This window comes from Pelodiscus sinensis, chromosome 1 (assembly GCF_049634645.1).
Source record: "Pelodiscus sinensis isolate JC-2024 chromosome 1, ASM4963464v1, whole genome shotgun sequence".
In the NCBI taxonomy this organism is placed as follows: Eukaryota; Metazoa; Chordata; order Testudines; family Trionychidae; genus Pelodiscus; species Pelodiscus sinensis.
The window spans coordinates 316,153,707-316,179,292 of record NC_134711.1 but is presented as its reverse complement, the minus strand read 5'-3'; the positions used below and the strand labels follow the sequence as shown (position 1 = coordinate 316,179,292).

General features: G+C 46.8%; 1 protein-coding gene across 8 annotated transcripts in view; it reads right to left on the bottom strand.

The window, feature by feature from the left end:
• Positions 1-25,586, bottom strand: part of TENM4 (teneurin transmembrane protein 4) — an 858,468-nt gene that overhangs the window by 32,785 nt on the left and 800,097 nt on the right. For all 8 annotated transcript variants that reach the window (XM_075919469.1, XM_075919465.1, XM_075919468.1 and 5 more), the window contains 3 exons: positions 22,251-23,128; positions 6,943-7,115; positions 2,135-2,370 (listed from right to left, as the gene is read on the bottom strand). In XM_075919469.1, coding sequence (XP_075775584.1) covers positions 2,135-2,370; positions 6,943-7,115; positions 22,251-23,128 — 1,287 coding nt within the window. The remainder of the gene's footprint in view (positions 1-2,134; positions 2,371-6,942; positions 7,116-22,250; positions 23,129-25,586) is intronic.

Sequence of the window (25,586 nt, the reverse complement as noted above, 5' to 3'; positions counted from 1 at the left end):
GTTGGCTATTATGGCTCATGGATCTGCATATTTTTTATTAATCATGTTTATTATGGCAGCACGAAGGGACCACCTAAGAAGGGAGGTCCTTTGAGCTGGGTACTGTACAAACAAAGTAACAGACAATCCCTACCCACAAGCACTTCTAGAGCAGAGATGGGCAATAAAAAATAGTGCCCTCCTCGTGTTAGTTCCTGGCGGGCTGCTGCCACTTTATTTACCTGTGCCTCCTCAGATATCAGGCGATCACAGTTCTTTTGACCGCAGATCACCATTCCCAGCCAATGGGAGTGGCGGGAAGCGGCACGGACCGGAACGCTGCTTCCTGCCACTCCCACTGGTCATGAAGAGCGACCCATGGCCAACGAGAGCTGGGATTGTCCGATACTTATGGAGGCACAGATGGATATAGAGGTGAAGGCCCACCAGAGACTAACTCTGTGGACCTGATCTGGCCGGTGGGCCAGAATTGGCCCACTCCTGATCTAGACAGATAACTGGTAGATGACAGGGATGGAATATATGCTAGTGTCACATTCCCCTTCCCCCCCGGTCACACAAAAGATTCACCGACCACACACTTTCCTCTCTCACTTGTTGGCTAGCTCTGATTGAGTTAGTATGCAGATTTGCAGGGCTCTACTGGTGGGTGTCTCCTCAAGCTGGGACTTGCACCCTCAGCTTGAAGTGTGGACTTGCCCAAGGAGTGTGAATCCATAACATCACATTTACATAGTCACAGATAAATATAGATTTTTAGAATGCTTGTGCTCAAAAGCACAAACTAAAACCACGCTGTGCTTGGGAGAATACTGTGTGAGGATTATAGAAAATAAAACTGATGAGGCAGCTGAGCTTTGGTGAAATCAGTAAAAGCTGCTCTGAACACCAAAAGGCTTTTACACAGCTGCAGGTTTTGCAAGCCCGTCTCTCCTTAGAGAACAACTTGTTTGCTAATTTCATTATGTATTAAAATGGAAAAAGAAAATTTGAGCCAACTGGTCCCTAAACAGAAATGCAGCTTTGAATGGAGGAGCAGGAGAAGGGACTCACATGCATATGCCCAGCTCCCAGTGATTTCTGCTTGCAAAAATTTTCTTTTGGTAATGGGAGTCTGAGAAGGATATATGGCCCATGGTAATGTCCATGTTGGGGACAAGGTCGGGAGTGGCAGAGTGTACAACAAGTGTGTGTGTGTGTGTTTTAGTAAAGAGCAGAAATGACTCAGGAGTGGCAAGGGGCACACTGCAAGAAAGAGGAGAGGATGAGAAGCAAGGAGCAGAAAATTTATATTCAGAGGCCATGTGTGTTATTATTTACGGCTTAGCCCAAGTGTGCATAAATAGCTGCTTGAATCCCATCTGGTGACATTAACTATCACTCTGAGCATCCCTCTCACAAGGTCTGATCCTGCCAAATGCTGAGCACTACACCTCTGATCTGCTCAGAGCCCTTAGCTCCAGGAGTGGCAGCTCATATGGCTATGAAGTCGATACTATTATTATAGCTTCATCAGCAATGGAATTACAGGCTCATTGGGGTAGATCTTTAAGAGGCTCCAACAAGTACATAAAATGCACTGGTGTGGGCAGAGCTGTTTTCCAAACATGTCATTCACTAGCACAGAAATTCTGCTCCTCCCCCAAAAGGAGAACAGTAGCTAGAAGATGGGCTTTTTGTGTGTTGCAGTCTTTGTAGGTGCACACGTGCATGTTCCCAGCAGCCCACAGACTCCCCTCACTAACACAGGTGACAGAGTGACAAATTAACAGAAATGAAAGATTTTTAGAGACTGCACATTGAATGAACTATGAGGGTTACAAAATTGTCCATGCTCAGACTGAAGTTCAATCTGAGTGCCTAGCGCCAACTGGAAATACATGTGCAGCTCTGTGCACCCATATCCTTTCCTGCAGCAGAACCAGCACTGCTATCCTATACAGCTCAGGGTAGGTCAGGACGCAGGCAGGTGTATAAAGGCCATCTCAGCTATGGATACAGTCTGTCCAGCCCCCATGCTGAATAAAAATTCCCCATTATAGTGACTGAAACTGGGTCCCAGTCCCTCTCTACTATGAGACCGAGTACGACTGAAAGATAAAATCAAATGTCACCCGCACTGCCTGTTGCTCACCCTCAGCCTGCGTCCAAAGACGGTAACCTGCCCTCTAGCTTGCTCCTTCCGCTGCCTCCACTCAACCAGATTGAGGCCATTGTCAATGGGCAGGGTCACGTTCCTCTTCCCCACCGTTGGGTTCACAGTGCCAGCCAGCAGGTGGGGCTCAGTCTGCAGGGCCACCTCCATGCCATTAGCAAGCATCAGCCTGAGAGAGCCATCAGCACCGATGTAGTAGCTGTTTCGCACTTGGTCTGGAGAAAGATAAGAGATGGACTCAGTGACTGGTGACAGAAACTCATATTTCATTATTTTCCTTACCTGAGTTATTGGCAAGCTTTCCCATGCCTTTTAGCACTCACCTGTACAGTATACCATTAACATCTCTTTGGGAATTGTCCATTTTCAGTCTAGAGAAAGTTTCACTTTCTGGACTGCACGCATTTGCAGGCTATACAAGACCACAGGGGAATAATGTGTAATACTCTGGCACAGCATGTGTGTTCAGGTTTCCTTATAGGCGCTGGCCACCACTAGGATAAAAACCTGCTATTCTCTCTCAGCTAAGAGTTACTCTTTTAGCTTACATAGCAGGCAGGTAGGTTTGTGCTGCTGAAAGCTCTGGTTCTGTTTCTTCTGAAACTCGTGTGTCCATTGGTCTTTATCTTTACATCCTAAAAATCCTGAAATTATCTATCTACTTGAAAATACGTCTATTTATATTAAGTCTTGTATCCTCCTATGGTGGAGACCAGGTCCTGTAAGTGGAGCCAGCTACTCTCTGCTGCTTTGTTCCTCTACCCCAAGCAGTGGGGATTCTCACTATACCTCAATGCTAGCTGCTTTCCCAATGAGGTGCTCCCATCTACCCTGAAAGAGGATTCTGAGGCACGAACATGTGCTGTGGGAGGATGGCGATCAGGAGAAAGCGAGTAGAGACAGGTCTTCCATCTGGACTCCAGTGGATCTAGATCTACGGAATCCATGGGTCAACCCGCACCAGTTCAGGAGTGGAGGGGAAAGGCAATATTCTTGCCTTCCCTTTCCAGACTCCCCAAGGAGACAATCAGGCACAAATCCCATCAATCACAATTCAGTTTCCTTGCCACTAGCAGAGAAGCCGAAGCGGGTTAGGGCTCCACTCAGTGTGAAAGAGTTGTTCAGAGCCCATTATGCAGCGCATGCCAGCTCCTCCTAAGACTGGGGAATGCTACCATCTCTGTCTCCCTGGCTGCTGTAAATACCTAATTGTGAATAAAAAAATCCCTTTAAAAATTCATGAAAACTGTTTTTCCATTTTGAAGCAAGTTACATTTGTTCACTAGCTGCTCTCCTGCAGCTCGAGGGGAAATCAGGTCAGAGCGAAATTATCATCTCTCCTCAGGCGCGGATATACTGGCAAATGGCACAAATGGATACAGTCAGGAGAGGAAGCCTAAGACTGGCTGGCCTCTTTGATTATGGGCCTGATCTAGCACCCTCTGTAGCCAAATGGAGTTTTCCAGTGATCTCAGCTGGACCAGATAAGCCAGATGCATGCAAATAACAAAGGGATTGACTGTCACCATCACTGCAGTGACACTGGAATTTACCAGTGTGTATCCAAGTGCTGCAGTGATCCCTGACTGCAGTACCATAGCCCTTTGAATATCCAAGCTGCACACTGAAGCCAACAGGACTCTTTCCTAGTGGAGGACCCAGTGGCTCTGAATCAGGTCTGTAGACACCAAGGCCTTGAGTGCCCAGGGGCATTGGAGAGCAAGGCCTATCAGGGGACTGGCCAGGGCTTCCTGATTCTCAGCTGCCCAGACTAGGCATAAAAGCTTCAGTTCGGCTAATTTAACTCATGCCAATGGAGAATCAGGCATAGCAGAGACTCGCTCTGTTCCTCTGACCTCCTTACATCTGACATCCCTCGTCCTCCACACCAAGAGCGGGGGATCTGTTGCAGGAAGTGAGAGAGCCTCTGGCAGCTTCAGCTGCACTGAGAGTGAAGCTGTCTGTGGGAGTCTCAGGACAGTTTACCTTCCCCCTGCACGACGTGAGCACAGGTGCATCCAACCCCAACAGCAAGGCCATCGGTTGCTCACAGCCTGGGGAATACAACTCTGGACCTTCTACCCCCACCATTTACACTGATGGAGACTCTCCCTTTGTCTCTCTGGAACTCTGTAAAACCCAGATGTCTTTGTGAGCAGGGTTTTGTGCCAGCATCAGTTTGGATTTTAGTTCAACTCAGTGTCACAGTAAGTCCTGAACCAAACTGTAAATGAGCCCAATTTTTCATTTGGCTCTGCCTCAGTTTGCTCAGAGCTCAGTCCGGATTTCTCATAGTTTCATGGTCAAAGCTGGCCAGTTTGGGGCTGCTCATGAAGCTCTGCACCAACCACCCATCACTGGGCTATTGCTAAGAGTTCTGCTTGTACTGGACGTTCTCTTGTGAACAACCACTGAGAGGGACAGAGAGCCTTAAAACCCCCGATCAAATCTGGTTGCTCTATTATGGAGTGATACATGGAAGACAGTTACATTGCAGCTGCTCCTTAGCCAAGCTCTGGTTGATCTGTACATGGGATACTTCCTCCACCCCGTACTGTTTCCTCTATCACCATCCCACCACCTTGTAATGTATGGTTCCCCCTCTGAGCATTAACTGATTTAGAATTTCCCATGCTCTCTACCTGAGAGACTCCTAGGCCAAAGGTGTAACACCACTTTTACCATATAATTTCACTTCACGTTGTGAGTTAGCTGAGTCTTTTAGGAATCTATTAAGCTAAAGTTCTTAGTTTATGAGCCAATATGCAGACTAGATCTTGCTAACAATTTCTTCCTGAAGTCTCTTTTCTGTTGCTTGGCAGAAATCCAGTTCTGGCTGAGCAAGGCAAAAATATTATTGCATCTTTGAAAGCATGCTGCCCAATTGTGCTCTGGCCTATGCAGCCCTGGCAAACATGGCTAATTGGGATTTGTTCCTGATGGGACTGCACATGTCTTTCCAAACTCTACAAGAAAGTTAACATACTAGAAATTTCACTTAATTTGGGAAAAACTCATTTCCCTGTTCAATTAGGCCTGTGAACCAAAACCACTCCCATTTACAAATTTAAAAAATGGCCTTTTGTACTGCCGAGTCTCATGTTTTTGGGTGATGCTATAATGAGATTTATTGGGCAATTTATTGGCCTTTGACTTGAGAGGCATAAATCACATCACAGTCAATTATCTCACTAAAGAGCCCCCAACAGCGGGTTCTATTGCTTAATTAGGCTCCTGAGGTGAAGCCAACCTCATGTCTGAGTATTTGCCAGACATCTTAATGCGTGGATTTTTGGCTGGGCTAGTCAGGGTTTCAGTTGGTTTATGTCCTGTAGCGTACAAGGAAACGTTGCCACACACCAGCTATGTCCTAGAGCAATGTATGGCACAACCGAACTAGGCCTGGGCCCCAGACTGCTTTCCCAATAGCCAGGGAAGGTGCTCTCAGACATAGGGAGCAATTTCCTATGCCAATTAACCTTTACTATAGAAAAAAAAAGAAAAAGATATCAACAGCCCAGAAATCTGTGTTTTAAGGAACCAGCATAAATGTGACTACTGGGTGACTGGGACTCATGGACACATTTCTTACAAAGGAGAAAACTTACATTTGACCAAAAGCAACTTCACTGGGCACAGAGCAGGAATTAGCAGAGTGGGAGTGAGACAGAGCCTGCTGGCTCTTCACCAGAGCCAGAACGGAGTGGAGAATGCAGGCTGGCCAGCCCCCAGGGATGGAGACTGAGTACAGCCCCAAGTCTGCCGGGAGAACAGCAAGTTTGTGTTCCTCAGCCATAGGGAATCACTCTACAACTTGCATCAGCAATATTTCAATCACAGTGCCCCATCCCTATTGCTTCCCACCTTCTACTCTGCCTACTCCCTGGCCTCACCACCTTTTTTTGCCTCCTCCTACTTTCCTACCTGTCCCTCCTAGTAAAGTCAGTAGGGCTGTGCCAATTTACACCAGCTGCAGCACTGGCCCAGCACATGCAGCGATCACAGTGCTAACCTACCACCTTGCACACCTCTCCCCTTCATTCATTCCTCCTGCCTGCTGTTTCCCCTCCCCTTTTCGCAGATGTCCGGTTTTGAACCAGACAGTCCAGTATTGTTGCCAGGTGTCTGGTTTTGAACCGGACAGTCCAGTATTTGAGCTTTCGGTTCGGGAAACAAATTGAGAAAATATAAATGAGAAAATATAAATGTCTGGTATTTTCAAAATAAGATGTAATGTAGATTGTGATGTAATGTCAAGTGTATCCGGTATTTTTGTTGAAACCATCTGGCAACCCTAGCGCAGACGCAGGGGGCAGGGACTATGGGTTGGTCATTTCAATGGTTTTTGCTCAGTGCACAAAGCGTAATAACCCCCAACACTTGGCTTCCTTAATTGAAAACTACTCCGATGGGACACCCAGTGACTAAGTGGGAAGCTATTAAAAGAGTGAAATAACAGGGTCTACTAGAGGAGTAGTCAGGTTTAGCTAGCCCCTTGGTTTGAAGAATAATGGCAATGACGAGGGAGAAAAGAATTGCAAGAAGAATGCACAGCTAGGCAACAAACTGAGAACCCAGTGGAAAACAGCTGCAGAACTGACAGCAAGTCCTGTAATGTTTCCCATTGCTTTGCTAGGCAGGTGCAAGTGGTGTGCACATCCGCGTATTGCAGAGGGCCTGGTAGAGGGTTTTTCTCATGTTGGGATTATTCAGAAGATGGTCTGTTTCCTGCTGTGTAATCCTTAGCATGCATTTGAACCTGGGATAGGCGCAGTCGTTGGACTCACCTTGCAGGAGGGTGTAGAAGGCGCCTGATGCTGACAGATTGGTTGTTATGGTAACATCGTCCTTGTTGGAGGTTTCTACCTGGACATGCACTGAGCTGTCGGTGTCGCTGCGGAAGCTGCTGACTTGGCCTGTGGGGAAGGTAACGTTGGTCAGGCGGCCAAAGCTGTCGTACCTGAAAAGGAGGACAGAGTGAGGTCAGTACCGCAATGCAGGGGGGCGTAGGTACTGCTGCCTTACAAAGAACAGGCTGGAACCAGAAGCCCTTACACAGATTCGACTCCGGCATTAGGGTTGCCAGGTGTCCGGTTTTGAACCGAAGAGTCTGGTAGTTGAGCTTTCTGTCCGGGAAACAAAATGAGAAAATACCAGACATAGAAATGTCCAGTATTTTCTAATTAAGTAAGTTTTATTATTATCATGAGTATCAGTAGGCAGCTGTGTACTGCCTGGCTGATAGACACCCTTACACTGCGTGAGCGTGTCTACCAGCCAGGCAGTATGCTACTACACTGTAGAGAGGAGCACAGTGGGATGGAATCCCCGGGGCCGGACTCGCCTGTGCGCCCCGCTGGGATCATGCGCCGGCCGTGCTGCCCCCAGGATCTGTGTGCGCCTGGGCCAGCCCCACTCCCCCTGACTCCCTGCTTCTTGTCATCCCATTCCCCCCCCAACTGCCTCCGATCTCTGCCCCCGATCTCCTCCTGGCCAGGCTCCCCTCCCCATCTGAGATCAAGTGTGTCTGGTATTTTTTTTAAATCATCTGGTAACAGTATCCGGCATAGCTCTCTAAAGCAGGGTTTTCCCAATTGTAAACTGTGAGTGGAGAGAAACAGGAAACCAAAGTGGCACAATTCCTTAAAGCCTTCAGGTCTACTGAGGAGATAACACAGAGATGGGATCCTGTAAGCAGTCATAAGACTCCTGCTCTGCCCCACCCCAATAACCAATGACACATGGTGCTGCTTAGGCCATCCCACCCCACAAAGGATGTATCCCATTCTCTAAGATCTAAGAACAGGGAAAAGTGCCCCAGCAGCTTTATCCACCACGGAGTTCTTATAAGGCTGTGCTCATCACCACGGCAATGGCACCTGAGCTCCTAATGCTCATCCCCAGATCTATCTTCGCTGCACTATTTCACACTGCCAGACCCAAATTCATTTGTATTCCACAGGACACCAAACATGAAAGGGTCAAATCCAGCCCTGGAGCAAGTGAATGCCATTCACTGAAGTCAGTGGGATGGTGACTGCTTACCCCTAAGGGCTGGAGTTGGCCCCTAATCTTTAAGGATGTGATTATTTTCAAACCAACTTCAATAGTTAGAATAAATTAAAGTGAGCAAGTGTTCATTTGCCATCGTGTCTACATTCCGGGACTCTCTGGAGTCAAGCTACAGGTAGGTTCCGGTCTTCTCATCCCTTGGGTTGGGAATGAGTTGGGAGGGAGAGGCTGGCCCACAGTCATGTCACACTATGGTGCTTAGACTAATTAGGAGAGCTGGGCACCATGCCCTGGTAATTAATTAGCTTGTTGTGAAAAGGAGGGCAGGGGAGGAGAATAAATTGAGGACAGTTTTCTTGAGTTTGGCAGAGACCAGTTAAGCCTTTTCCAAGTGACTTTGGTGCACAGGATTTGAGTCTGCATTGATTTTTGTTTAAGCTGGAAGTCAAACAAAGTGCTCTGAATACAGAGTAATTTTCTTTGTCCATTAGTTGTAGTTTTGTCTGCCCTGTGACGGGAACTCAAGCATTTTGGGTGCTAAGTGTCAGTGTACCTCCTGCAAAGACATTTGTGAGTCTCTTGCTTGAAAATATTATGTAACTTCATACATCAGCTGCGTCCCAACAGCTATCCTTACACCCCTTGCAGGGGCAGTGAACAAGTGAACAATTATTTTAGTGTCTTTCTCCCATGTCTTTCTCCTAGGTCCCCAGTGGTGTGGTACATAATAGTACAAGCGCTCTTTATATTGCCATCAGTATCCTGTACACAGAGGGCCACTCTAAGAGGAGCAATCAGTTCAAATCCACTTCCCCTACTGTGCTCACCAAACTTCTGGGAAACTGAAATCTGACCCTGATAATCCAAACCTGGAGCTTTAACAACCTTAGGGCAAGGATGGCGCCACTTATAAAAAAACACAAGATGTTATCAGATACACCCCGTTCTCCTCTTACTGTGGGGCTAGTCAGGAGTAACCTCACTGATGTCTAAAAAGTTGTTACTGGTGTGAGTGAGAAGAGATTCTGGCCCACAGACCAAAGAGAGAGCACGTGCAAGAAGGGGGCTGCTATTTCACCTAGTCTTAAGAGCACTATGATTCACTATGAAGTGAACCAGATTCAGTCTCATGCAGAGCAAACGTGGCAGGAAAAAAATTGGTTGAGGAAAAAAAAAAAAACCCCCAGGGACCAAAGTTGTTGAGCAAAACAACAACAATAATGACAAAAACTACACACACACACACACACACACACACACACACACACACAAAAGAGTAATTGTGCCTTTAAATCCCCACGTTCCCCCCAACCCCACCAGACGTGATAGGGGAAGAATATCCTCAGTGGCCTTCCGTCTGAGAAAAAAAGAAAATACAGGACATTTTACATGTCCGGTATTTTTTGTTTTTTTTTACCGGACAGAAGCTGCAAATACCGGACTGTCTGGGCCACTACCAGACACCTGGCAACCCTACCAGTGCTCCCAGACACCCTGCAGTGCTCAACCTAGTACCGCATCACAAGCACCACCCAGCTCCTACCCAAGCACATCTCAGACATCCACTAGCACTGACCGATTCATGGGCACTATCAGGCATTCAGTCTATTTCTCATTGCAGCTAGCTCAGTGGCAGAGGCCAAGTTCTGTGCAGTCCCATGTGCTGAACCTGCTGCTGTAAGTGGTCAAGGGCATAATCTTCCATGATATTAATGAAGAAAGTGCGGGGTCTGAAATGGAGGTTGGGTGCAAAAGGGAGCTGGGGGTAGAGGACTGGGGTACAAGAGGGGTGAGGGGTCTGGGAGGGAGTTTGGGTGACGGATAGGGTTGTGACCTGGGGGCAGGGGATTGGAGTGAGGGAGGGGGTTCAGATTCTGGGAGGGGGTGTGGGTGCAGAAGAGGATTCTGACATGGGTTTGAGTTACACGGGGCAGAGGATGGGGGGAGAGAGAAGCTGGGCTGCCAGAGGCAGGCTCTGGCTGGGGGGGAACTTACCGAGGCAGCTGTTGGCCAGCAGCCCAGCAGGTCCTTCAGGCAGGCAACCTGCATTTCATGCCTTGCACGCTGCACAGAGTGGCCAGTTGTGGGGGCCAGACATTGCTCTGTGTGCTGTGCACCCCAGGAAGGGAAGGGGAATTTGCACGCTGCAAACAGGTAGCTCCCATTGGCTGGTTTCCAGCCAATGGGAACTGCGGGATTGTACTGGGGTCAGAGCAGAGTGCAAAGCCTCTTCCCCCACCCTCAGCAGTGCTCAGAGAAGCACAGGTCGCTGCTGGCTGCTCTGAATGGCATGCAGGGATAGGGCAGGCTGGGAGCCTGTCCGAGGCTCATGGTGTGCCATGGGTCATTTTTTGCCTGTACCTGATATATGAGTTAATTTGCATATATGCAAATATCATACATATACATGTCTATTAGGGCACCTAAAGCTTTATAGAGGCTTATTATATTTAATCTGAATAAAAACCCTCTAAATATAATTTAAATAACATGACACACATGCAGCTTAATAAAATGCAGCAGCTATCGTGGTGAATGTCACCCAAGAACCAGGAGAGGAATCTGGGGTTGAGAATTAGAGGTAGCTCGAAATGTCTGCATTCTAAATGACTATGCCACCTTCATCCCAGCCACGTTAGGAACTGATGTAGGTATGGAACTAGTTTACTCTGGGGGTGATATCTCACCTATTCGCAGCTGTTAAAAGGTCACATCCGACGGAGAGGAATGTGAGAAGGTAGCACAACCATAGTATTAACATTTTTATTATTATTTTTAATTAGTGGCAGATGAAGTGCAAAAAAATTCATGTCCACACAAAAGCCTTGTAGTCCTCAGATGGCAACACAAAAGGCGGCTCTTAATATAAATGTGAGTTATGACGGACATTCCCATTAGAACACAAAGTGCTTTTCTCATGGCACATTTCTTTTCCTCCTTTCTCATTATATATTTTGCTTATGACTGGAGCACTTTGCGCTTTTGTCTTGGATTAGAGCATATGGTACATACAGGATGCTGTTTATTACACCCCCCCCCCAACCCCTTGGGTCCTTCTGACTTTAAGGCCTCTGTGTTTCTGAATAGCTAATAGGTTTTAACAAGTCAAAGTGAATGACATAGATGTTTCATCTCTTTTCACCTCCACCTCCACAAAGTCATTTATATGACAAATTCCCAGCTCCTAGAGGAAGACCAGGTGACTAGCTCTCATGTAGCTGCAGGTGTGTCCTGGTATTTGTAGTAAGATAAATCTCTCCCAGTCAATTCATTTCAAAGCTAAGCTGCATAGACTTGTTTCCACAATCTAAGGATTTAGAGGTGGCCCAGTTTTCATCACAACCTAAGACTTTTGTGTTCTCCAAATGCTACAAAAGCACCAGAATTAAGGAAATTCTGAAACACAGGAATGAGCACAGCTGCACTCAGCAATGAATTCATCGCTAGATAATGCAGCTGCTGCCTCCTATTCAAACCAAAGGCAAGGACTCGGCATTTGCAATTACAGTGACAATCATTAGGCCAGCAAAGGAAGCTGTTGCCATCCATCCCCAATTGGAAATTTATTTAGCTAAGGTTCAATGCACAGAATTAAAATGGTATTCGGTACTGATGAGGCCTAATTGTTAGCTTGTAAACATTTGGAGCTTTCATTTATCATATTAATGCTGTATTGAAGCATGATTCCTAGGAATCAAGGCAGCATCACAAGTGATGTCTATACAGCAAGTCCACTTGTTCCAGGATTCACAAGGCTTCCTCATCTTAGTTTTTTTCACATTTCATCACTCTTTTGCAAGTGGCAGTCAAACAAGCTGGAAAAATACATGCCACTAAGGTTATATTTAGTGCCACAGAATCTGAATGCATCTCACAAACTGCATTTTGTGTGTGTTTAAACATATATACACCGCACAAAGTCTAACCTTTTCACAACTTTTCAAACACTTAACACAATTTAAAATATATAAAAAACCTATTGCACTATCTATATATTACATATATTACAGCTGAACAACTGAGTACTAAATCAATACTCCAACCCTATTATTACATGTCAACTCCCCAAATGCGCAACAGAAAAGAAGATCCATATATATAATTACTTATTTGAATGTTAAAATCATGCAGGCTTCAAACAACAACAAACTTAGATGTGCTTGAATTGTGGGCTCTCACTATCCTTATGACACTAACAACTCCCTACATACTGTATATTCCTGACGAAATTCTGAGCCAAAAAATTAAGAATTCTTCACCAAAATATTCTGCACATAATATTTTAAAATGAGCCCATTTTATCTGGCAATAAATAAATATAGAGGTCCTAACTTGGCAGTGGAAAACACAGATCATTTGCTGCACAGATGTGGGAGATCACCTTGCAGGCCCTCTTCCACTCTCACCTCTCCAGACAGGGACTTGGTGCTGAGACTGTATGACTGTGTCTAGACTGGCCACTTTTTCCGGAAAAGCAGCTGCTTTACCGGAAAAACTTGCCAGCTGTCTACACTGGCCGATTGAATTTCCGCAAAAGCACTGACGATCTCATGTAAGATTGTCAGTGCTTTTGCGGAAATACTATGCTGCTCCCGTTCGGGCAAAGTCTTTTTCCGAAAAACTTTTGCGCAAAAGGGTCAGTGTAGACAGCAGAGATTTGTTTTCCGCAAAAAAGCCCCGATTGCGAAAATGGCGATCAGGGCTTTGTTGCGGAAAAGCGCATCTAGATTGGCCACGGACGCTTTTCCGCAAAAAGTGCTTTTGCGGAAAAGCATCCTGCCAATCTAGACGTGTTTTTCCGAAAATGCATTTAATGGAAAATCATGCCAGTGTAGACGTAGCCTATCTGATCTTAACACAGAGTAAAGCCTGGGCCTGCCTCAGAAACACCCCTGGGTATTTCCCTTCCGCACCAGGTGTGGGCAAAGCAGGCTCAGGCCAGCAGGATCCCAGTGTGGAGGGGTGTAGGCTGGGGTGAGAGGGTTTTATGTGGGGAGATTGGGTGCGGGTCTGGGAGTAGGGGAGATCTGGATGCTCAGGGGTTTAATGGGGGATTTCAGGTGCAGGGACAATGGGGATCCAGGGTTTAGATGGCTGGGGCTCAGTGGCTTAGTGAGGTGGGGGTCTGAATACAGCCAGCTAGGGTTTAGAGGGTGGGGATCTGAATGCAGGGGGCTCATTGGGGTGGGCCAGGTATAGGGGTGGGACTTGTGGGGATTTGAGTGCAGGGGGCTCTGCAGGGCTGCTCTGGGTGCTGATCCCAATGCAGGAAGGTTGGGGCTAGACAGGGGGCCTGGGAGCAGGGGGCTCTGAATGGACCGAGTGAGGCTTGCTGTGGTGGGGGTTTGCATGCAGGGGATCTGAGTTCGGGGAGGAGGGGGAGATGAGGTTTGGCAGGGGATGTTTGGTTGTGGGCAAGCCCAGATTAATGGAGGTTGGGTGGACAGGGGAGTGGCTCCCCATATAGTGACCCCTCCCCACAGGGCTGAGGAGCAATAGAGGCAGGAAGAGGGATGGAGGGAGTGTGGAGCTTTCTGAAGCCAAAGTAGGCTCCTGGGGGTGGGTCTCAGCTGTCTCTTATGGGGAATAGGAAGCCTGTCCTCCCTCCCCCCAACCCCCCCAGGACTAGCAGCTGAGCCCGGTGCTGGCTAGGTGCCACTGGCCAGGGTGTTCCCAGCCCTGCCCTCCTGTGCAGTGATTGACCTTTTTGTTGGCTGCTCCGAAGCAATTGCAGGGCAGGAGCATGTGACTGCTCTTGCAGCTCCCTGTTGCAGCCTCATACGAAAATAATTTTTTTGCAAATAAATCAGTGGGGGACACGAATTCTGCATGTTCACAGTGGTGCAGAATCCCCCCAGGAGTATAAATATTTTAGGTCCAGGTACCCAGAACTACCGTCTCTGTGGCACAGAATATGTCCAGAGAACTAAGTGTTATTTATCTCTGCAATTACCGGCATTTTACTGTAACTTCTTCAAAGGAACAAGGGTAAGAGTCTAATTAATTATATTACAATTAACGTACACATTGCTGCCATGAGGCAGAGCACAGAAATGACTTTACAGGGGGAGAAGGAACAAAGGTGGCTTGAATTCTCCATATCCTTGGTTGCTACAGCACCAGCAGCAGTCACCCCTGGATGAGGCTGCTCTAATTTAGGGCTCCCCAGAACCTCTGGAATGCTCAGTGATATGGGCAGGTATGCTCTCTCTTTCCCAAAGGTATGTGTTAAGCTGCTTTCCACTCAAAAGGTGGCTGCATGTGAGTGGCTAGTGAAACCATTCATCTCGCCAACTGTACACAGAGAAAATAATATCCTTGACATTTATATAGACAAAAAGACACAATAGGTTGGCATAGTTTATACAGCACATGGGGATCGGAGGCAAGCGTTAGACTGGGCCAGTACTCAGCGCAGTATACTCTATTTCAGTGGTCCCCAACCTTTTGAGGTTGTTGGGCGCCAGGGGGCGTGGCCGTTCGCCCGCCGGGCGCTAGGGGGCGGGGACACTTGCGCGCCCGGGGGTGGCCCCCCCATAGCCGTATGCCCGGGGGTGGGGCCCCCCCATAGCTACGCGCCCGGCGCCGGTGCCCCCTCCAAGGGCTGCGTGCCCGGGGCCGGCGCTCCCCCCACAAGCGCTGCGCGCCTGTGGCCGGTGCTCCCCCCCCTGCAAGCGCTGCACGCCCAGGGCCGGCGCTCCCCCCCCCCCCGCAAGCGCCACGCGCCCGGGGCCGGCGCTCTCCCCCCCCCCCCGCAAGCGCCACGCGCCCGGGGCCGGCACTTACCGTGCGCCATGTGCCCGGAGCCAGGCCAGCCCCTAGCACCTGGCGGGTGCATGCAAACCCCAAGCCAGGCAAGCACCTGGCGGGCGCATGCAAGCCAGGCCAGCCCCGAGCACCTGGCGGGCGTGTTGGGGACCACGGCTCTATTTCCTCTGGGGAGGGCCCCAAACCAGAATTTGAAAAAAAAGTCTATAGTATTTAGCTAATATTCTCCACATGAGTTGAACCAGAAATATCTGACCAAGACCCACCCAAACAGCCCTGTTCTGAGAAGTATGACCTCCTCTATATAACACAAAGAGATTTTTAACTCTGAAGCTTAATAATACTGATCTAAACCTAAGCATTGTTTACTATTTCACCACTGAATATTGTAAGAACATTGGACTATCCAGGCATTGATAGTCTGGATGAGCAGAATACCATCTCCATTAATTTCCATAGTGGGACCATAATGAAAGATTCTAGGGAAATGTATATTGTTGCTATCCTTCATAAAACAACATAGTTCATCATTAATGGTGCCATATGCAGCTCAAACCTAGACATAAATTACACACATCACAAAAAACATTAAACAAATAACAAAATCACAAGCAAAGTTTAACAGAGCAATTCTAACTCCAACCTTGGCTCTAAACTCACTCACATGAATTAATGGAAGCTTTCCATTTTCCAACATGCAAACTTCTGCCCCTGTGAATGGGGAAAAAAAACCTATTCACACAAGCTACAAAGTTACTGTTATTATTACTGGGTTGTGGGCTGTGCACAGAGGATGAAATTCATTCCTGGGCAGAGGACCAACACATGCCCTGTTGTGCATTTCATCCAACATGCTTTTGTAAGCTGCTCTATAGAGCATGTGTGAGGCAGGGCAACTTTTAGTCCTTTATGAGACATTATCCCCCACACAATATAAAGGCCAAAAACTCAGCTGAAGTAAATGAGCATAGTTCCACTAACTTCAGTCTGAGGAGCTGGTTCAAGAAAACTTTTTTTCCTTTCAGTCTATGAATCACCTCTTGTAGGTGAATAGCTCTAGCAGGTTTGGGGTTTCTGGGCTGTTGGATTCTAAGCATTAATTACTGTAATGTGTAAACACCAGTGTTTGCATCTGAGGAAGTGACTTTGAGAATTAATTAAGCAGACAAAAGACTTGAACTAAAAAGCCTTATATTGGCTAAATAATGCATGAAAGGTTGGACTTAGGCTCTGGGGGAAATTAAATTATGTAGTGTACAGTGATACCATCACAATGAGCTAATCAAGATAATTACTGCAGTCCTAACTTTAAAAAAAATTAACAAGGCTCTGGTTTCTGGAGAAGAAAAAAGACTAATAAGCTACAAAAAGACTGATAGCAATTCTTTCAAGTCAAGAAAAACTCAGCACACTACACAGCGTCTCTTTTCTCTGGCTTGAGGAGATGGATAGCAAGAGATTTTTAGCCTGCTGCAGTTCCCAGACCTGCTTCCTTTCCCATAGATTATTACGGACAAAGGTTCAATATGAAGGTGAGTATTTAATGTGGCTGCTGGACAATCAGAGTCACACTTGACTTTAGAAGAGAAGAGTGAAAAAGCAGGTTAACCTCCTGCTAAGTCCCAGTGCTAAACAACCCAGCACCGGGCTTGCTGCGTCTGGCCATCTGTGTAGGGTTGCCAGATGTCTGGTATTTACTCGGACAGTCCGGTATTTTCGCCTCCTGTCCGGTAAAAAAAATTCAGAGACTACTGGACACCTGAGATGTCTGGTATTTTCTGCATTTTTCCAGCGAAAATGCTGGGCACCTGGCAATCCTATAAACACTCAGCCTCCTCCCCGCCCCCAACACTCCCAGCCTCCATGCTTACCTGGTTCCCCAAAACTGCTGGCACAAAATGGCTGCCGGGCAAAAGACCTAGGGGGAATGCTTCCCCTGGGTCTTAGTGTTCAACATCTCCCCAGTTCCTATCCCTGCACTCACTTTTAAAGTGGACATTCTGTTTTAATACTGTTTTATTTAAAAAAAATTTTTTTTGGCTTAATAAGTCCTTGGAGTCCTTTTTTTTTTGGCTCAACAACTTTGGTCTCCCTCCCCCTTCTTTTTTCCCCTTCAACAGAAAGTGAACAGAAGGTGGGTTTTTTTGGGGGGGGGAGGGCGGGTTGGTATTTTTGTTTCAACTATCTGGCAACCCTACTTCTGTGTGGGCTGGGAGGAAGGAATAACTTACTTACAAGGGTTATGGAGAATTTCTGCAGTTTCTGAGCACAGTACAGCACAGCTCCTGTCCCCTTGCTGAGTGGGGAGGATGCTCTGTGCTGCAGCAACCACACTTCCTGGCCCTCACACTCCCCAAACTGAGTCCAGATATGCTGGAAGCCCTGGGGAGCTGGATTCCATGGTGTGCTCCAGCCAGACCTCCAAAGCTAGATCCACAAATCCTGCCCTCGGCTCCACTCACTAGAGCTGTACCAACTCAGCTGTGTCTCAGGCCCTTTGTGACTGTGGCATAAGTTGCCCCCCAGAATCATGGAACACTAGAACTGGAAGAGACCTCGAGAGGTCGAGTCCAAGCCCCTGTCCTCACAGTCGGACCAAGCACTGTCTAGATCATTCCTGATAGATGTCTATCCAACCTGCTCTTAAATATGTCCAATGATAGAGATTCCATAACCTCCCTAGGCAATTTATTTTAGTGTTTAACCACCCTGACAGTTTTTCCTAATGTCCAACTTAAACCTCCTTTGCTGCAATTTAAGACCATTGCTTCTTGACCTATCTTCAGAGGCCAAGAAGCACAATTTTTCTCCCTCCTCCTTGTAACACCCTTTTAGATACTTGAACATTAGCAACATTACAGGGAGAAAATTACCTGCAAACAATTGCATGGTGAATGGTGAAGTGTCCAATAGAGCCATGCCATATGTTGGCCTTTGCACATGAGTTAAAGGTAAGATGTGACCCTAGAGCACTGGTGAGCTACCTGCGGCCTATCAAGGTTCTATGTGTGCCCCTCCAGGCATTTGATTACTGCTGCCGATGTACAGGGCTGCCAAAGTACAGGGCTGCCAGATTCTGCTGGTTTCTGTCCATGTCATTTTTTTCTATTAGTATTACTAAAGTGACATGCACGTAAAGCAAGGACATGGGAACTGAGGTGCATGCTGATTGAACACAACGTTGACTGTGTGAGCCAGGTGTTCTCTCTGCACCCAAACACAGTGCTGCTACGGTTCAATCGGTACATCCTGCAAATTCTAAGTACACACGCCCGGTTAGCAAAACTACCCTATCCTGGGAGACAGTTTTGGGTACAACAATTTTGCGGCTCATTGAGATAAAGGAGGGCCACTAATGCAGCCCAATTGGTAGCCTAAGTTGCCTGTTGCTGCCCTAGATGCTGTCCCCAGTTTCTGATACACTCAAACTTCCCCCTGCAGTGACAGTATCCAGCAGACTCAAACCAGCTCCTAACTGCTGTTCCTTTCTGCCTGCTCTCAGGTATCCATGCTGGCCCCTGCTGCTCAGTAATGCACTGCTCCTTTTTTACAGCATGATCATTTAATGTTACCCAGTGCCAGTGTTTGCTGCTGGGAGTAAACGTAAATCTGAGAAAGAGGAAAAGTCCAGTGGGGGCCCCGGAGTGTTATGTAACTTGCAGTTAAACGACTTTCAGCTTCTAGTGTGTTTTACATCTGAGGATCTCAAAGCATTGTCCAATCATTAAGGCACATGGGATTTATTTAAACTAGAGAAAAGTGCCCTGATACAAATACAGACATGTACCAATACAGACTCTGGAGCATCTTAGCCTGGGAAATCAGTAGCTGAGTCAGGAACACAGATGAATTCTGATTCCCCCTCCTCCATGCCAAGCTTTAGACAACACTGATTCCATTTAGCTACAAAGGGTTAAAAGCTATCATGTGACTCCACCAAAATGACAATAGTTACACCAGGCATGCATCTGGCCCCACCAGTTTCAGAAACAGCAAGAAATAACTGACAGCGGCAATGAATATACCCACACCACAGCTTGCCTTTTCCTTCCTCTTACAAAGGTACAGAGGAAGTGGAGAGAAATGTGATTGTTAATGATCCCAACATCAAGTTTGCTTCGTTTTCCATGGTTAGCTCTGTTGTCAAGTGCAGAGCTTCTTAGGGTGTGTATCAACTGCCGCTGGACATACACTTGAGCTAGAGGGGTTTGAGCGAGCACATTAAAAACAGCAGCATGGACATTGTAGCTTGAGCTGGAGAGTGGGCTCTCAAACATGCCTGACCCCCTAAGCTAGGCATAACTGTCTGTGACTGTGGAGACAGGAAACAGAGCTTTGTGACACTGTACAGAGCATCAGTGTCTAGAGAAAACAACTAGTTACTCCAACCCTGTTCCCCAGAAAGCACTTCTCCTAGAAAGAAGGAGGGCAGATAGTAATCGCGATATACTCAGGAATATTGCTATGTAGTATACAGAACCTGATTTAGCAGAGGCTTTACTCCCACCCCCTTGAAGGCAAGACAAGTGATGCCAGGAGACTGTGTAGCTTAGCAGGGACAGCTCAGGATGCAGGAGATCTGGGTTCTATTCCTGGCTACACTGGTGGTTAAGCTTGGCAAATCACTGTTTTTCTGTGCCTCATTTCCCCCTTCTTTAAACAGGAGACAGTAATACTTCCCTTTGAGATCCATAATGAAAAGTGCTAGTAATAAGTATTATTACTAAATATTAAGCAACAAACTGCTGTAACCTGAGTCTAGAACATGTTAATATGAAAAGGGCCAACCTGATCCTGTATCTAACTCAGCTAGAGACTAGGGTTGCCAGATGGTTTAACCAAAAATACCAAACACTCCCCACCCCCAGAAACAAAACAAAAAACACTGTTGAGGAAAAAAAAAAAAAGGGAGAGACCAAAGTTGTTGAGAAAAAAAACAAACAAGCATGGCCTTTGGGGCTCTTTTTTCCGGTGGCCATCTTGTTTTCTTCCTCCATGCCAGAAGACAGCTTCCCTGTGGAACCAGGTAAGTGGGGGGAGAGAACTTTGGGGGGAGGGCCAGCTAGGAGGGGCCCAGGAGCTGGGGCTGGAGAGAACGGGGGCTGGGCCCAGTTGCTGGGTGAGGTAGGGTTACCAGGTGTCTGGTATTTTTGCCTCCTGTCAGGGAAAAAAAATCAGAAAATACCGGATGTTTTAGGTGTCCGGTATTTTTTGATTTTTTTTTTACCAGACAGGAGGTGAAAATATCGGACTGTCCGGGTCAATACCAGACACCTGGCAACCCTACTAGAGAGAAGGGGTAAATTAGGGTCAAATAAGTTTGTAAGCATCAGTGAAGCACACACTGATCTGACCATTGTTTATTCTTGGTTCTTTCTCTCTCCTGTTTCAGCCTCATCCTGGAGATAGCAGGTCTAGGCCAGGTAACGTACATTCAGGTCTATACAGATTCTTATATTGGGTCCAGTCTTATGGCACCGGAGCACCTACATGTGCTCCACTTAAACAACGTGGGGTAATAATAATCCGGTGCATCAGCGGGAACACTGCTTTTTATGGGGACACTGTTTACATGGTGATGGAATACAAAGAGTGGTCACAAAGGGTTGGGGTGAGAATAAACAGAGGAAAGTACAAACTGCATAAGGGAGGCAAAGATAAAAACTGCCAAACTAAACCAAACACCTTTCCCGGCTCATCCCTACCTCAAGTTTCCCAGCCCCCCGTGTTCTCTGTGTTTGCGAGACATTTGGGACAGGGAGCATCCTGTGCAGCATGGAGCGCGTGGCGGACACTTCACAAAGCATGCCAATTACAATAATAGTGACATGACTGGGGAATTGTCTTCCTATGGAAGAGGTGTCAGTCCTGCACCCTGAGCCATTTCAGACTAGATTGGACAAAACACGGGAGTACACATAGGAGGGACTCTCACTCCTTGCCCACTTGCAGGGGTGCTGGGACTACTAGTACAGTGGGGGTAATGAGGGCCATTGGACTGTACTCCCTTTACATAATGGAAACCATTTCAAGCCTAGGGGGCTAGTTCCAGCACCTACGCACACCTGGAAAATATTCAAATGAGCATTTTTGTACTTTTGCCCATGCTGCCTCTCACACTTGGGGGAAGTGCCCATAAACATCCACAAAAGTAACTCGTTACCATCCTTCAGACCCCTGCTTAAGCCTCTCCTTTTCCACCAAGCCTGCTGGTGAGATGAGGCCACTGCCCATCCTCCTGCGCAATACTGTCTCATTGTGCTCCTCTCTGTCTGTTCCTATCTGTTGCCTCTGCTTGTTGGGACAAGGACTTTCTTTTTGTTCTGTGTCTGTAGAGCACTTAACTCAATGGGATCCTCATTCAGGACTAGATGACAAAGAGTATTATAGACCCCATGCCGGCCTGGCAACCGAGGCATTAATGCAGCAAGCACCAGCCAGTGGTGACTGGCAGTATCACAGCAGCCAGGAGAAAAAAAAAAGCCAAGAAGCAGAAGGGAGAAGGGGCTTGCAGAGCAGAGGAGCAAGCAGGCTGGAGATGTAAAGTCCTTCCAGCAAGCTGGTGAGAAGCTGTCCAGAGACAACACCCCAGAGAAGGGATGTCCAGATCTACAGGCCGAAGAAGCTTATGGAGCCCAAGGAGAGAGGAAGCAGTGTGAAGTACAGTAGGAGGAGTCATTGAGTTTGATTCTGTCTAAGAGTGATTTGACATTGAGCTGAAGGGAGCCAAAGTACAAGGGAAAAGCGGCACATCCTAGCAGGACTCAAATGAATACTTTCCATAGTTAGCTCAGAACAGGACTACTATAGACACAGCCACAAGGGGCTGTCTGACTGCACCTGCCAGCCTGAGCTGACCCTGTACAATGCTTCATCTGACCAAAGGAGGCACTGAAGCATTAACACACCAGCTCCCACTAGGGCTCCTAAGTGTGATGTTGGATGATGATAATAATTATGACAACAGATCTTTTCCAAACCCCAGACTGATATTTTCAAAGCTAAGCAAGATTTTCTGATCTGCAGCAAACTTTCCAGTTCTAGCTAATTGGATTTGGGCATCTAAGTCCCTGAAGTAGCTTTGAAAATCTCAGTATAAATCTGTAGGTTAAAAACTACTCAATGCAGAGAGCTCAGCCCACACTATATGACACTTAAATCCTATATTAAGGGCTTACATGGGACCTGATGCTTTTTGCACTTGGGACATTCTACACTGGTGTGAATTTCATCCAGTGAATTTTATTCCATTAAGATAACTTGGACCACGGAATACAAAATGGTGTCAGTGGCACATTACCCTAGCAGTACTTACTCATAAAATGTTGTCCATCCATTTTCATTGGTCTTGGTGGCAAGAAGGCCAGAGTTGCCATGGTATGTCATCATACCCACTTCATGCCCTTGTGCTGTCACGCTCTTGAGAGCACTGTTGGTGCCAATAGTGACCCAGTAAACCTGGCCATCGGGTACCACCAGCCAGAGTGGCATCCCAGTGGAATCCCTCCGGACATTGACTAAATTACCATTGTTATCAGTGATCAGGGTTATGTCTCCATCCCCGGTGTAGGTAAAATTGTAAAGATAATCTCCAGTGGGAAGGCTCTGGGTATAAAGGTGTTTACCGCTGGTGTCAAACAAGTAGAGTTCTTGGTCTATAGGAGAGGACAACTCATATAAGTTCTGTGTGTTGAGGTATGGCTTGTTTTTCCGAATAAAGCGGATTCGGATGTTTCCAAGGTCAGCGACATACAACTCCCCATCTGCGCACACTGCCAAGGAGGAAGGGGCATTTAGCTTGGCATCCTTTGCATAGCCATCATCCCCAGAGAAGCAGTCACAGTTGGCATCATTCTTGCAGTCACAGCTGCTTGGTGCACCAGCAACAAGTGAGATTTCCCCGTTGGTGGTGACCTGCCTGATGCGGTTGATCTTCTTTTCGTCTGTCTCAGCGATATACAGGACACCATTATGGGAGACGGCCAAAGCTGTGGCAGATTCCAAAGTTGCATGGATTGCCACTTTGCTGAGGAGGAAGTGATCGATTCCTGGAACTTGGCAGTGCATAGGTCTCCCAGCCACAATGCGCACTTGGTGATTTTCAGAGATTTGCAAAACAACGTTATTATCTAGGACATATAGGGAATTATCCATCGGGTTGACTGCCAGGTCTGTAGGCCACTCCAGACGAACCTAACAATGGAACAACACAAAGAAACTGTTAAAAAGTCTATTTTTAATATTTGCTACTCAAAATCAGCCTTCTCAATCAAACTGCTAAAACCTGCAACTCATGCATTCCGTATCTAGGTGAGTAGTCTACTTGGCATGTGAAATGAATAAAAAGAGAAGTAAGAGAAAGGACTAAATTTATATTTATTTATCTTGCAGGAGCACATCAAGGTCCCCAAGTCTATTGCGCTAGGTCAGTGGTGGGAAACCTGTGACCCAAAGGGCCGCACATAGCCCATCAGGGTTCTAGGTATGGCCTACGAGACATTTTATTTACAGTTGCCAATGCACGTGGGTGCCAGGTTTCATTGGTTTCTCTCTCTGTGTTTTTTTCCTACCAGTATTACTAAGGCAACATGCACGTAAAGCAAGGGCATGTGAGCGCTTATTGCACACAAGTTTGACTGTCAGAGCCGTGCGCTCCCTCTTCATCCAGTTAAAGCGCTGCTACAGCTCAACTGGCACACCCTACAAATTCTAGGTATGCAAGTACAGCTACAACAATCTTGTGGCCTATTGAGATGAAGGAGGGCCCATCCACCAGCCTAGATTGTGTGGCCCATCCACCAGCCTAGATTGCCCATTGCTATGCTAGGTGCTGTACAGATAACAAAAACAAAAAAAGGCCTTGCTCTAAAGAGATTACAATTTAGGGGTTCCAGAAGAGGTGCCTAAATGCAAGCTACACAGATTTGTAGACAACATGGATAGCTGTTTGTGCTACTAAATGTGCTGTATTGTAACTGCATATTTTGTGCATGCAAGCTATGAACATCTTTTTGAAAACTTAGCACAGGGTCTTGGGATCCAGGCATTTGTCTTACAACCATGGATAAATATAAATTCTCAGTCAATTCAATGCATAGCTCCAATGTGAAAATTTCAGTATAAGTTGGGGTCCTTTTCTATTCCAAGACATTTCAGTGTTAATAAGAGCCATAGAAATATACTTTGAGATCATTTTATTTTGTTTCACATATAAAAAAGTGATTTGACATTGAGCTGAAGGGAGCCAAATAATTTTAAGAGGGTCTCACCCAGCATGTGCGATTCAGCAATTGAAGGGATGGAGAGTAGGTCTGGAGGATATTCTTAGTTACCTTAGAATCTTTCTAAGCCAGGCTTTTAAACATCTTATTGGCCAACAGGGCTTAAAAGCCCTCTTAAAGTTATAGTTCTAGTAGTAGTGAAAGATCTCAAAATACATAGCTGGATCCAGTTCTCTGATTCCTCAAGATGCAGCAGACCCAGCCCTGGCTCTGGTGTAAGTTAGAGCAGTCCATTAGGTTGCTACAACATTTAATAGTTGATTGTGGTCCCTAAAGGTAGGTCTACACTGCAGGGCAAAACTCAAATTAACTTCAGTTGCATAGCTTAAGTCGAAATAGCTTAATTTGGCTTTTGGCGCTGTCTACACAATAGGAAGACGAAGGAAGAACATCTTCCTTCAACTTCCCTTACTACTTGTGAAATGAGGGTTACAACAGTCGGAGTAAGAAGTCCTCCACCTCACCATTGAAAGAAAGGCTTGTAGTGTAGACACGCACTATGTTATTTCGGAATAAGGTCAGATATTATGGCTCATATAAGGGATCATATGCCAATTTAGAATTTGCAGAGCAGAGATATTCCTGCACTTGCTATTCTAATTCCTTCCCCGACAATCCATACACTGGGGTAATGTTGCACCGCTGTGACTTTACAATGACATGTATCATGGTATAGACATTGCACTACAATGTCAGGGTGCCACTCTGCCTCTCTAATACAACAACTCCTTTCCCCTTATCCCTGGCTGCTGTTTCTCCTTGTCCCCCACTTCTCCTGCTGCTTGGAAAGATATGAAGGGTCCACAGCAGCCTGAGCCCCAAGAAACTCCCTCCCTCTCCCACTTGTGTATAAGAGCAAGCAGAAGTAGAGGAGCTCCTGTCAGATCTACAGACACCACAAGAGCCCCACATGGCTTTCAAGCCACTGGCCGAGGGTCACTACTAGGGGACATATCAAACATATGGTTTGGTTTTGATCTGTGTATCGTATTTAAACTCTTCCTAAACTTAGGGTATGTCTACACTACCCCGCTAGTTCGAACTAGCGGGGTAATGTAGGCATACCGCACTTGCAAATGAAGCCCGGGATTTGAATTTCCCGGGCTTCATTTGCATAAGCGGGGAGCCGCCATTTTTAAATCCCCGCTTGTTCGAACCCTGTGCCACGCGGCTACATGCGGCACGAACTAGGTAGTGCGAACTAGGCTTCCTAGTTCGAACTACCGTTACTCCTTGTGGAATGAGGAGTAACAGTAGTTTGAACTAGGAAGCCTAGTTCGAACTACCTAGTTCGTGCCGCGTGTAGCCGCGCGGCACAGGGTTCGAACAAGCAGGGATTTAAAAATGGCGGAGGCCCACTTATGCAAATG